Source organism: Chelonoidis abingdonii, chromosome 3 (assembly GCF_003597395.2).
Source record: "Chelonoidis abingdonii isolate Lonesome George chromosome 3, CheloAbing_2.0, whole genome shotgun sequence".
Taxonomy (NCBI): domain Eukaryota; kingdom Metazoa; phylum Chordata; order Testudines; family Testudinidae; genus Chelonoidis; species Chelonoidis abingdonii.
Window position 1 is genome coordinate 31208690 of NC_133771.1, and position 12328 is coordinate 31221017.

Consider the following 12328-nt stretch of genomic DNA (forward strand, 5'->3'; position numbering starts at 1 on the left):
TTGGTCCGTAATTTTGTAGTGCGTCTTGCCCATACAATTGGATTATGCTGTCGAGATGAACTGAAAATGACTGAAGCTTGTTCAGCATCAACAGATTGATACCCTTTATCTTAATGTTGTGCAGCTTGATTCCTGTTTATCTTTGTTTCTCCATGTCTTTTACCTTTGGAGATATATATGCTTATATGTATATTGTGACTGGTATAGCGTAGTGGTTAAAGACGCGCCGCCGCTGTGATACGGTGAGACCGGCCCTTGTGATACGAGAGACCGAGGGTTTCACAATCCGCGTTGTACCCAACTTTCCAGTAGGGGATTCTTAGGGCAAAAGACCCCTAAACGTCTTCACTCTGCACTTACCACTCAAATATTGAGAGTGCACATGGCGAAGCTAGGGAGTCATTTGCCAGGCTCGGCACATCGCCCGCCCCACACGGCCCCCGGAGAATTTTAACAAGGTCCGTGCCAGATGATGAGGACCTAGGAAGATCTGCGATCACGTGGCTACTCGAACAAACGTTCATTTGGAGATGCTGAGATGTGTGCGCGTGTGACAGCTCATGTGTGTCGGTCAGTGTGACATAGCGCGCGTCCCCCCCCCCCCCCATCTATCGAGTCAAATTCATGAAGTGACACATAATCCTTAAACTGTGTACTTTTAATATCATTATTAAATCACTATTAACCTCTCTTCTGATCTTTCTAAATTACTTAAAACTGGATCCTTTTATTCAGACCTCTTTAATACGATGTTAATAAATTACAGGTAGTGTAAAGTGCTTTGCCATACCTTGTGTTACACACAAGAGCGGGGTGGGAGAACCAAAGCCCAGATCCAACCTGTCATTTCAGCTCTCTAGTATAGATCGGTTACTTATTAAAATGAGACTACATAGAACTGGCACATTCAAACTTTGCCGAAATGAGGGCTACATTGGCAACTTGCCATGAGCCTGAGGGTCCCATCCCACTTATATAGAATGAAGTAGATTGCTGACATCTCCATCTTCAATGTAGCAGTTCCAAAAGGGAGATTACAAGTCCCAGCATGCAGTGTTATATTTTGAGTTGCGCAGCCGGTAGGCCACATATTCTTATTGAAGATCTAGTCAGCCAGGGGCTACAATATAGAATTCCTTGAGCTGCCTTTGCCACATAGTGCAAAGCCTTATTTGTATCATGCCTTGCTTGCTGTACTCTTCTACTATATTTTTAATTTCCATAAGGGCTACTTTTTAATTGGTTTGTTTTATTGAACTTCGTAATTGCATCATTTGAAGTCTCTAATGTTTTCTTCCACTATTTCAGGGGAAAATATTTACTTCCATGGAGCCAGAACACGATATCAATGATGTCTGCCTTTATCCTAATTCAGGTATGTAAAATACCCTGAATACCTATTACATTCAACAGGTAAAGCACCTACTGCCTGAGGCTGTGATCTCCTTAGCTGTCATAGTGAAGGAGAGTCAGGCTTGGCTGACTTTGGTTGGTAGACTTTTGATGGAGCTTCATATGGTCATATTTGTATCCTTCTTTTCTCTGATTCATTACCGACTCAATGTGACACTATGGTTGTAGGCCACTGTACTGTCATTCAGAGGATCAGAGCTGCTTTTGGCCAATGAAAAGCCAATGCTGTTTTTCATAAGAGTAGCGGTTTTAGCTGTGCATCCAGGTCAGAACCTAATTTGAGTAAGAAAAGTTTTCTTTCTAAAACTGGTCAAAGTTTTTTAATCAGTATTTTGACAAAAAAATAACTTGTCAACATTTAAAATGTTTGCTTTTTATCATAATTTCTCATTTCAAAACCGACAATTTTGATTTGTTTTGAAAAAGAATAATTTATTTTCCCATTCTGTCAATTCTCCCTTCCCACAGATGTTTTTTCAGTGTGGGTGGGAAGTTGGATGGATGGGGGAATCTCAAAAAACTAAAAGTTTGAATCGGAAATGAAAGGTTTTTTTATTAGTTTTGACTTTTTTTTTTGGTTGAAAAAGAAATTTTTAAAAATTTTGGTCAGATTGGTTCTTTGGCGGTAGGGATATCCTTTGATTCACTTTTGTTTTGGGGGGGGGGTAAGAGGGCTGACTATTTTCGCAGTAAAATCTATCATGTCATTGGCATGTTACGTCATGACTATGACACTACTGTCTTACAATTCAATTTGGTCTTGCCTTTTATACAGCAAGCCAGCTCTGCTATAGTTAAGATTCAGGTGCACTTTATAATCTGCATGCCTTCTTGGATTGTCTTGAAATTTGCTATGCTTCATAGAGGTCTGGGTGGTGGTAGTTGTCCTTGTTTGGGCTCAGAAGAGTAAGAGGTTCCTGAGATACAGCCCCCTTGGAAAAAAACAGCATTTTACAAAATCTGGTTCTTAAAATATTTTTCGCGTGCACAACTGAATCTAACTATGTCTCTAATCATCCTCCAACTGATCTTAGTTGCTCTGTATTTATCTCATCTGGTGCATGGCACCCATTGCTTCTTTGGGAAAGCAATATTGACGAAGTTATTAAGGAAGAGTTTAGCTCTCTAGAATGCCACATACCAAAACTATTAAGCCAGCAAGATTGAAATACAGATGTGCAGCAAAAGTAGGACAAGAGCATTTCCAGATAGCCTGTTGTGACAGTATCTGGGTAGCTCAAGAGAACACGCTGTGATCATTGAACAGATCTACACCCATGCATTCAGAGTTCAAACCCTGGCCTTAACAGGAATCTGAGAATTATGCGGAGGCATACTGCTACTTTCTGTCTCTATTAAGGGTTTTTTGACTTTTGGGAAATGTGCCCAGTTAATTTACAAGGAGCTCTGTTTTCTTAATGATGATCAATTGCACGTGCTCTGCATAAATATGTGAGAGTGATTGCTGAGTACTTGCTACTTTTCCACCTGCGGATTATTATAGCAGAGTGCCAGCACTGATTGATTGGAAGGAAGATGAAAGGATAATGTAATCATGTTTCCTGAACAATGAAACTGTGTGTCATTAAAGGAAACCAGGTCACAGGATCATTTGGTCAAGGGGTTCCTGATAACAGTCCTCTCATACAAGGTGCTCATAACATTGTTAGATTCTTATAACTTTGTTGGTGCAGAGCTAGGGAATACAAGAGGTCAGAACAGTGAGGAGTAATGCAGGAAGGTGTAGGAGTATTGCTGGAGGTGTGGGGGGAATAGGAGGAGAGGGATCTGGGGCTGTGATGAGGGGGATGTAAATGGAAGGATGGTAGGGACAAGAGATTGTGAGTGTCAGGCCAAGAGAAGGGAGTGGGGTTTAGGCATCGTAGACAGGATGAGTGGCAGGAAGTGGGTGGGGGATTCAAGGTTGGGGGCTTGTCAGCTTCATTCTCCCCTTCTGTGTTCTGAGTCCCTCTCCCTGTTCCCCTGTATGTGCCATCTGGGGAAATCTGCGGCTGCCTTCCCCTCTCCCCTGCCATGTGTGTGCTGGAATCTGTGGGGAGGGGAGGTCTGTCCCTCTCCATATCCCCCCATGTTATCTGGTATCTGGGGAGACCATGGTTCCCCTGGAGGATCTGAATTCCTCTTTCTGCCCTCATGTGTGTTCCGGGAGAAGGGAGGACCATGCTCCTTTGCGTGGTGAGCTGAGAACAAGCATGCATGGAAAATGCGCTGAGTATACAGTGCTGAGTCCAGGATGGGGAGCAGCAAGAGGTGTCTGTCCATCCCCTCAGAAAAATGTCCCCACTGACTCCATGCTAATATCTATACAGGTCCTCCAGCCTCTCCCTAGTTCCTCAGTCTTCAGCTCCCAGCCTGACACCTGCCTCTTTATGGGGAGGACTCTTGTGGAGGGAGAACCAGGCTGTCTTGGACAGCAGAGACAGACAATGAGAAGATAGCAGGGAGAGAAGGGATTAACATGTGGGGAGTGCATTCTGTGGCCAGGGTAATTATTACTAGGGAGCCAGAGGCAGTGGAAAGGGAGAGCTGGACTGTGGTACATGGAGATGCTAAGAAATTTTTTTTTATAAAAACGAGGAAATTAAATGTCCCCAACATCCATTATCTCAGAATTAAGATTACCTAGTGGTGCCTTGTACTCTTCTGGAACGTGGAGAGTGGCTAAACTTCTGAAAACCAGGAAATAGTTACAATAATGCAAACTTCTGAAAACTAGTAAGCAGAGTTAAGGTGCAATCCATTACAGTCTTAACTCTGCCCTTGGAGCGATGCTCCAGCATGTCCATAACTTGCCTCCTAGCAATCTGCCTTTGCAGTTAGTTCAGAACACTCAGGGAACAGGGCACATGATTACTGTACTATGGAGTTTAATACCTTATGTTTGCTAAGGCAAAACTTGTGTTCAGGTGAGTGGTACTAGCCAGGAGCTACCTATACCTGCCCTGCACTCAAACACAGCTTTCTCCACAGACACAAGAAACTTGCTGAATTGTACAAACCTCTTCGCCCTTATGCACAGGATTCCATCAAACACTGTACTTTCATTTACATTCACTGGGTGTCTCGGAGAGAGGCTCAGATCACTCCTCCTGTATATCTCCTTATATCACAAGCACAGTTTTGCCAAGCTGCTCAGTTTATCCCTCCACCACTCGATACAACTACACAGACCACAGTGAAGGCAGCTGGAACGCGTGCAGATAATTCCTAGTCATCTCGGGTGTGGGGGTGCAAAGTTAAGGTTGTGTTGGCATGTACTTTATCTGTACTTCCTGGTTTTCAGAGGTTTAAATTCAGCCAATCTCCATGTTTTTGGAGGGCATGAGGCACCACTGGCCACCCTTAACTCTGCATTATCTAAGTTTTGTGTTAACTAAGTTTTTGGGTGTATAATATTGATTGAGACATAATCATATTTCCATTGAGTAGAAGTCTTTCTGCCCCATCTGCTTCTGTTCATTGTAAGTTTCTAAAGAACTTGCTTTTTTCAAACAGGCTCCAAATTAATACTTCCCATTGAAAAGAGAGTTATTTCTTATTCCAGTCTGTGAAATCTCCTGCATATAAGATTAGTCTGGTCTGTGGTTTGATAGGTGTGTCTCTGTTCTCATGAAGGATGGTCAAGGCTAACAAGCTGAGACAGCAGAAACATGAATAGAAGACTTCTTTGATCAAGACTCTCCTTTTCTATTTCTCAAATTTCCCATCTAGTATACACCCAGGTACTGTCCCTGAGACTGTTTCCTCCTCTAATTGTTGGTGGAAGCTTCCCAAAGATGCTTACATTTACTGTCTTCTTTGAAGCATTAGGCATAATTGGTAAACTGCTTCTACCGTTCTGTTTTTGGGCTTTTCCCTGTTCATTGAATGAACTGTTTTTCCTTTTTTAGTGGCAGTGAAATGCTAATGCTCCAAGGCACTGTTAATCCATGAAATATACCATAAATCTTTCTGATTTTGTTTAGGTTGCCTGTAAACTTTTCTGGGCTTGGTTTTTAACCTTGCTACTGTGACTCTCTTGGTGTGCCAGAAATATCCAGCCCTTTTTTGGTCTTCTAGAGTCCAACTGCATTGTGTATTTTTAATAAAGGGACTGGCTGGAAGGGATTATCCCACCCATATTAATTGTGTGCCTCTATTTGGGTATAAATTGTATTTCTCTCCTCTGGCTACATGATGATTGACCTCCTTATTCATAGTCTCAGTGGAATCTTTTAGAACATTTTTAGGTCAGAAAGTTATCTAAATTGATTTTTTTTTCCACACTCCTCCCCTTCATGCTTTTCCTTATTTGTATTATTTAAAGGTCATTTTTAGGAAAGTAAAATGACATAAATGCAGAAATGTATGCTGAATGCCCTTACTGACCAGTTCTTTTTCGAGTGGTTGTTCATGTCCATTCAAAGTAGGTGTGTGCGCGCCGCATGCATGCCAGCCGGAAGATTTTCCCCTAGCAGCGCCCGTAGGGTCGGCCCTGGCGCCCCCTGGAGTGGCGCCACTACGGCGCCCTATAAAGGGGCCCGCCGACTCTCCATCCCCTCAGTTCCTTCTTACCACCAGTGACAGCTAGCTGGAACTTCTCTTGCGCATAGCAAGTTAGCAATGTCCTATCCTTGTGTATATAGTTACGTTATAGTTAGTTTACTTAGGTCATTGTATATAGTTCTTGGTAGTTGGGGGTCCCCCCCGCAAGTTTCGTCGCCTGCTGAGGCATGCCCGGGTCCCCCGGGTTTAAACTCTGCAAGGACTACAGGAAATTCATGCCCAAGAGTGACCCGCACTCTGCTTGTTTGAGGTGCCTCAGAGAGAGCCACCAAAAGGACCGGTGGTCTACCTGCAGAGGCTTCCGCCCGAGAACTCTCAAAGACAGAGCTCAAAGACTTAGAGTCCTCCTGATGGAGGCTGCCCTGCGGCCACCCTCGGACCCGGAACTGGTCGAGGCGGTGCCCAGCACGTCTTCTTCAGTGCGGAGCACTCCTGCACCGGCATCAGGACTTAGGGCCCAGCCCAAGTCATCTAAAACCCGGCACCAGATGGAGTTGGGTCATAGGAAGTTGGCCTCAGTGCGGCACCACTCACCGTCGCTGGTGCCCGCTAAGAAGAGAAAGCCGGTGAAGGAACGGTCACCCCACTAGGACTCGAGGCCGACGCCGTCTGCGGGTGCAAGCGGAGAGGCTAGACTACAGCCCTCGGCTGCTCCGTCGACTCCCGCACCACAGAGAGGACGGTCGAGTCCAGACCAGCCTAGATCCCCGGACGTCAGCGGAGACTTGCACCTCCCTTCGACACCGGAGATGTTTGAGGTGGCCTCAGACTTGATGGGACTCCCGGTGCCGGCCTCCCCGCACAATAGGGAGTTGCCTACCGTGGCCTGTCCCCCAGTTCAATCGAGGGGCAAGCCGGCCATGTTGTCGTCACCCTCCCCGCACCGCGCCGCTAAGGCAGCACTGGACCAGATAAGAGGCTCCCCGCCACCTCAGCATCTCTCTCCACGGCACCGAGTGCTGCTTTCCCCAGGTCCTCGTACTCAGAGACTTCAGACTCAGAGGCAGACTCCTACTGCTCCAGCCGGTCGCAGAGCAGGAGATAGGTTTCAGGGGCGAGCCACTAGCATTACCTACAGTGGCAGCAGCAATGGCATCTGCCTTGCAGTGGCCGTTTTGGACCCCCTGGGGCTATCACCAGTCGGTAGGCCAGGCGTTTGGTCCTCGATCAAGGTCGGCCTTGGTCTCCTCGGCATCGATGGCCCCGGCGCAGCTGCCTCCTCCACTGCCACCGTCGCCAGGCAGGGGTGTGCCATATCCAAGTTCAGTACCCCCTAGCCAGGCAGTGGCACCAGCAATGGCTACAGTTCGGGCTCAGCAGGCACCGCCCAATACGCCAAGCCGCTCACTGGCGACCCCGGTACCGGTCATGGTGCTGCATTTAGAATCGGAACCGGCCTCGCAGCCACAGTACCGTGTGCCGCAGGACCCCGAAGGACTGCATGCACTGCAGGAAGGACCGATCCATGTAATTTCCTCGTCTTCCTCCCCGGACGAAGCAGTCTCGGGCACGGCTGCGGCACTGGCCCTGGAAGACACCAGAATCCTCCAACAGCTGCAATGGCGAACAACTCAGAGCCTCACAATCCAAGCCGAGGAAATCAAGGTGGACGCAGACCCTGTAGTAAACATCCTGGCTCCCTCAGGGCCATCCAGGGTGGCTCTCCTGCTGATAAAGACCATAGCAGATAAGTCCCGCACCTTATGGCAAATGCCAGCCTCACTGGTCCCTACTGCCAAGAGAACGGAGCGGCGTTATTTCGTCCCCTCTAAAGGGCACGAACACTTGTACACCCCCCACCCCCCCAGACTCCCTGGTGGTGGATGTGGCCAACCAATGGGAGCGTCAGCGTTTCAGGGGTCAACACCAAAGAGCAGGGACGCTAAAAGACTAGACCTCTTTGGCAGAAAAGTGTACTTCACGGCAGGCCTACAACTCCGCATTGTCAACCAACAGGCAATCGTAAGCCGATATGGTCATAACGTGTTCAGCCATGTCGAAGTTTATGGAGCTCCTTCCCCAGGACTCAAGGTCAGAGTTTCTGGCCCTGGTGGAGGAGGGGAAGCTGATCTCCCGAGCCTCTCTTCAGGCTGCCGTAGATGCGGCTGACTCAGCCTCGCATATCCTGGCCACAGGCCTGGTCAAGCGGCGGGGAGCCTGGCTCCAGGTCTCGGGCCTGCCCTATGAGGTCCAGCAGACCATTCAAGACTTTTCCTTCAAGGGGCAGATGCTGTTTTCAGAAAAGACAGACAAGCGTCTGCATAGCCTAAAGGACTCACGGGCCATGCTTCACTTGCTGGGCTTGCATACCCTTGCGACCCAGCGCAGGCAGTTTAGGCCGCAGACGGCCCCACGCCCCTACCAGCTTCAGACTTGCCAGGAGCTGGGGCGCAGGCGGGGCAGAAATGGCCGGAGGAGTCACCAACACCACCCCTCCGGCCAGGCGTCTGGTCAATCGAGACCACCATCGGGGCCTAGACCCCCATTTGATGGTGCGGTCGAGGACGACCTACCTATCAAGACTCTGGATCCTTCTACCCCTACCTTTGGGTCATGTCTCTCCCCCTTCTACTGTGCCTGGTCCCGAATCATGTCAGACAGCTGGGTGCTCCGCACAGTAGAGAGGGGATATTCTATCCAGTTCTCCTCCCTCCAGCCCCACCAGCCCCGCTCCCCGTCCCTCTTCAGGGATCCATTTCATGAGCAACTTCTAAGTCAAGAAGTGAAGTGGAGGAAGTCCCTCAGGAGCTCAAGGGCAAAGGCTTCTACTCCCGGTATTTCCTAATACCGAAGGCGAAAGGGGGCCTGAGACCCATCCTAGACTTGCGACGGCTGAACAAGTTTGTACGAAAGCTCAAGTTCCGCGTGGTCTCCCTGTCCTTGATTGTTCCTTCCCTGGATCCAGGAGATTGGTATGCTGCCCTCGACTTAAAGGACGCTTATTTCCACATTGCCGTAATTCCCCAACACTGTTGGTACTTCAGGTTTGTCATGGCCGACACCCATCTACAGTTCATGGTGCTCCCGTTCGGCCTGTCAGCTGCTCCAAGGATCTTCACAAAGTGCATGGCAGTTGTGGCGGCCTTCCTGTGCAGGCGGGGCATCCAGGTATTCCCCTACCTGGACAACTGGCTCGTAAAGGGCCGCTCCAAGGAGCAGATGGAGACCCAGGTGTTTGTTGTTCATCAAGCAGACCTTTCTCAATCTCAGCCTCCTCTTGAACGAAGCCAAGTCCACCCTGTCTCCGACGCAACAAATAGAGTTCATAGGAGCAGTTCTGGACTCCACGCACGCCAGAGCGTACCTGCCAGAATCCAGGTTCCGTGCGATTTCCGAGCTCATCCTCGGACTGCACCGTGCCCCGATTACCACGGCGCGAGTCTGCCACCAGCTGTTGGGTCACATGACAGCGTGCACCTATGTGGTAAACCATGCCAGACTCCGGCTTCGCCCGCTACAGTCCTGGTCAGTGACAGTATATTGCCCAGCCAGGGATCCCTTGGACTCAGTGGTGTCCATTCCCCACTTGGTGCTAAGCTCGCTGCGGTGGTGGCTCGACCCGCAGAAAGTGTGCATGGGTGTCCCCTTGGCTGCCCCTCAACCCTCCCTCCCTCTCTCTGGTAACAGATCCCTCGAATCGGGGTTGGGGAGCGCACCTGGGACACCTCAGGATGCAGGGCTTGTGGTCACCGGAGGACCTCAAGTTGCATATCAATGTCAGGGAGCTGAGAGCGGTTCGCCTGGCTTGTTTGACCTTCCAGTCCCACTTGGCCGGCAGATGTGTTTCAGTCCTCTCGGACAACACGTCAGTAGTCTTTTATATCAACAAACGGGGATACACGCTCCTCTCTCCTGTGCAGGGAAGCCCTCGTGCTGTGGGATTTCTGCGTCCACAGTGCAACCCACTGGACGGCGTTCTACCTTCCGGGGGCGCAGATCGGTTTGGTGGACACCCTCAGCCGCTCGTTCCGGGGTCACGAGTGGTCCCTCCGATGGGATGTGGTATGCTCAATTTTCCAGCTTTGGGGCTTTCCCCGGTTAGACCTGTTTGCCTCAAGGGAAAACAGAAAGTGCTGATGGTTCTGCTCCCTCCTGAGCCGCAGTCAGGGATCTCTGTCGGACGCCTTCCTTCAGTCTTGGGGGGTCGGTCTGCTCTACGCCTTTCCTCCGGTCTCCCTGATACACGGTGTTTTTGAAGATTCGCAGGGACCACGCACGGGTAATCCTGATTGCTCCGGCATGGCCGTGCCAATATTGGTACACGTCACTCCTGCACATGTCCGTTCAGGCACCCCTGACGCTGCTCCTGCTCCCGGACCTGATCACGCAGGACTGGGGCTCCCTCCGTCACCCGAACCTGGAGTCCCTTCACCTTACAGCATGGATGCTCCATGGCTGAACCCAGTGGAGATGCAGTGCTCCCAGGTCAGACAAGTGCTGCTCGGTAGTAGGAAACCATCAGCTAGGGCCACCTACCTGGCCGAAGGGAAGTGCTTCTGCATATGGTCGGGTCAGCGAGGTCACAATCCGCTGGGGGTCCCAGTCCCCATTGTCCTAGACTATTTGCTCCACCTCAGATAGCTGGGCCTCTCCCTCTCCTTGATTCGTGTTCACTTGGCGGCTATCTCAGCTTTCCATCTGGGAGAAGGGGGTACCTCGGTGTTTGCGAACCCGCTGATCGGGCGTTTCCTCAAAGGTATGTACAGGGTATTTCCGCATGTTCATCAGCTGGCCCCTGCTTGGGACCTGACTCTGGTCCTCTCCGCCCTCTCGGGACCTCCCTTTGAGCCTCTGGCTTTGTGCTCCCTGTTGTACTTGTCGTATAAGACCGCCTTCCTGGTGGCGATCACCTTGGCCAGGAGGGTGTCGGAGCTCAGGGCATTAACATCCGAGCCCCCATACACTGTCTTTTATAAGGACAAGGTCCAAGTTAGACCTCACCCGGCTTTCCTACCCAAGGTCATCTCACAGTTCCACGTGGGTCAAGATATTTTTCTCCCGGTGTTTTATCCCAAACCACACTCTTCCAATGAGGAGTGGAGGTTACATTCCCTGGATGTCCGCAGGGCCTTGGCTTTTTACATTGAGCATACCAAGCCGTTCAGACGCTCAACTCAGCTCTTCATCGCAGTGGCGGATAGGATGTAGGGGCTCCCAGTCTCCTCTCAGCGAATCTCTTCGTGGATCACGACCTGCATCTGAGAATGCTACCGCATAGCTAAGACCCCTGACCCTCCGGTCACGGCCCACTCCACTAGAGCGCAGGCCTCCTCTGCGGCGTTCCTGGCTCAGATTCCGACTCAGGAGATTTATAGAGTGGCCACATGGTCCTTCATCCACATTTTCTCATCACACTATGCCATCACGTACCAGGCTAGGGATGATGCAGCCTTTGGCCGTGCAGTACTCCAGTCAGCAGTGATCTCTGACCCCGCCACCTAAGGTTAGGCTTGTGCATCACCTACTTTGAATGGACATGAACAACCACCTGAAGAAGAAAAAACGGTTACCTACCTTTTAGTAACTGTTGTTCTTCAAAATGTGTTGTTCATGTCCATTCCAATACCCACCCTCCTGCCCCTCTGTCAGAGTGCCGGCAAGAGGGAACTGAGGGGGTGGAGGGTCGACGGGCCCCTTTATAGGGCGCCGTAGTGGCGCCACGGCCGACCCTACGGATGCTGCTCTAGGAAAATCTTCCGGCTGGTGTGCACGTGGCTCGCGCACACCTACTTTGAATGGACACGAACAACACATCTCAAAGAACAACAGTTACTAAAAGGTGGGTAACCATTTTTTTTGTGGGGGGAAGTATAACATGTCATTTGTCACATTAAACTTGCACAAAGCCTGTTGCCAGTTCTGGGTTTGCTTAGATTTAATAATACTTGACAGTTGTACCTCACTTCTCATCTTCAAAGCATTTTAGTCTGCACAATACCTCTGTACGGGTAGGTATTTTCCATTTCAAAGTAGCACAAATTGAGGTACAACAGTAAACTGGCTTGTTCAACAACAACATAAATGCAGTTGCCATCTGAGTCACAAGATCCTGGCTCCCACTTCTGTAGTTAGACCATACCTCTGATTCCCAGAATGATGTATCCTGGATCATCACCAATACTGTAAATGGCAGTTGCTTCACTGAGATGGTCTATAGATCCCCAAGTAACAGGAAACTAAAAATTGCTACAGATAAGGACCGTGAGGGAAATTTTTCAAAAATTTCACCCCAGAATTAACATGGTTTCATCTCCACTGGGGTTGGCCACCATGTTAAGCACAGTATTAATTAGACACCCTCTGAGCAGAGTGAGAGGACAGTAGCAGCACCTGGTAGCCCACATACAAT

General features: G+C 49.5%; 1 protein-coding gene across 2 annotated transcripts in view; it reads left to right on the plus strand.

Annotated features, from left to right (window-relative positions):
* NOL10 (nucleolar protein 10) overlaps positions 1–12328 on the plus strand; it is an 84769-nt gene that overhangs the window by 23985 nt on the left and 48456 nt on the right. For both annotated transcript variants that reach the window (XM_032783343.2, XM_032783344.2), the window contains exon 12: positions 1309–1375. In XM_032783343.2, coding sequence (XP_032639234.1) covers positions 1309–1375 — 67 coding nt within the window. The remainder of the gene's footprint in view (positions 1–1308; positions 1376–12328) is intronic.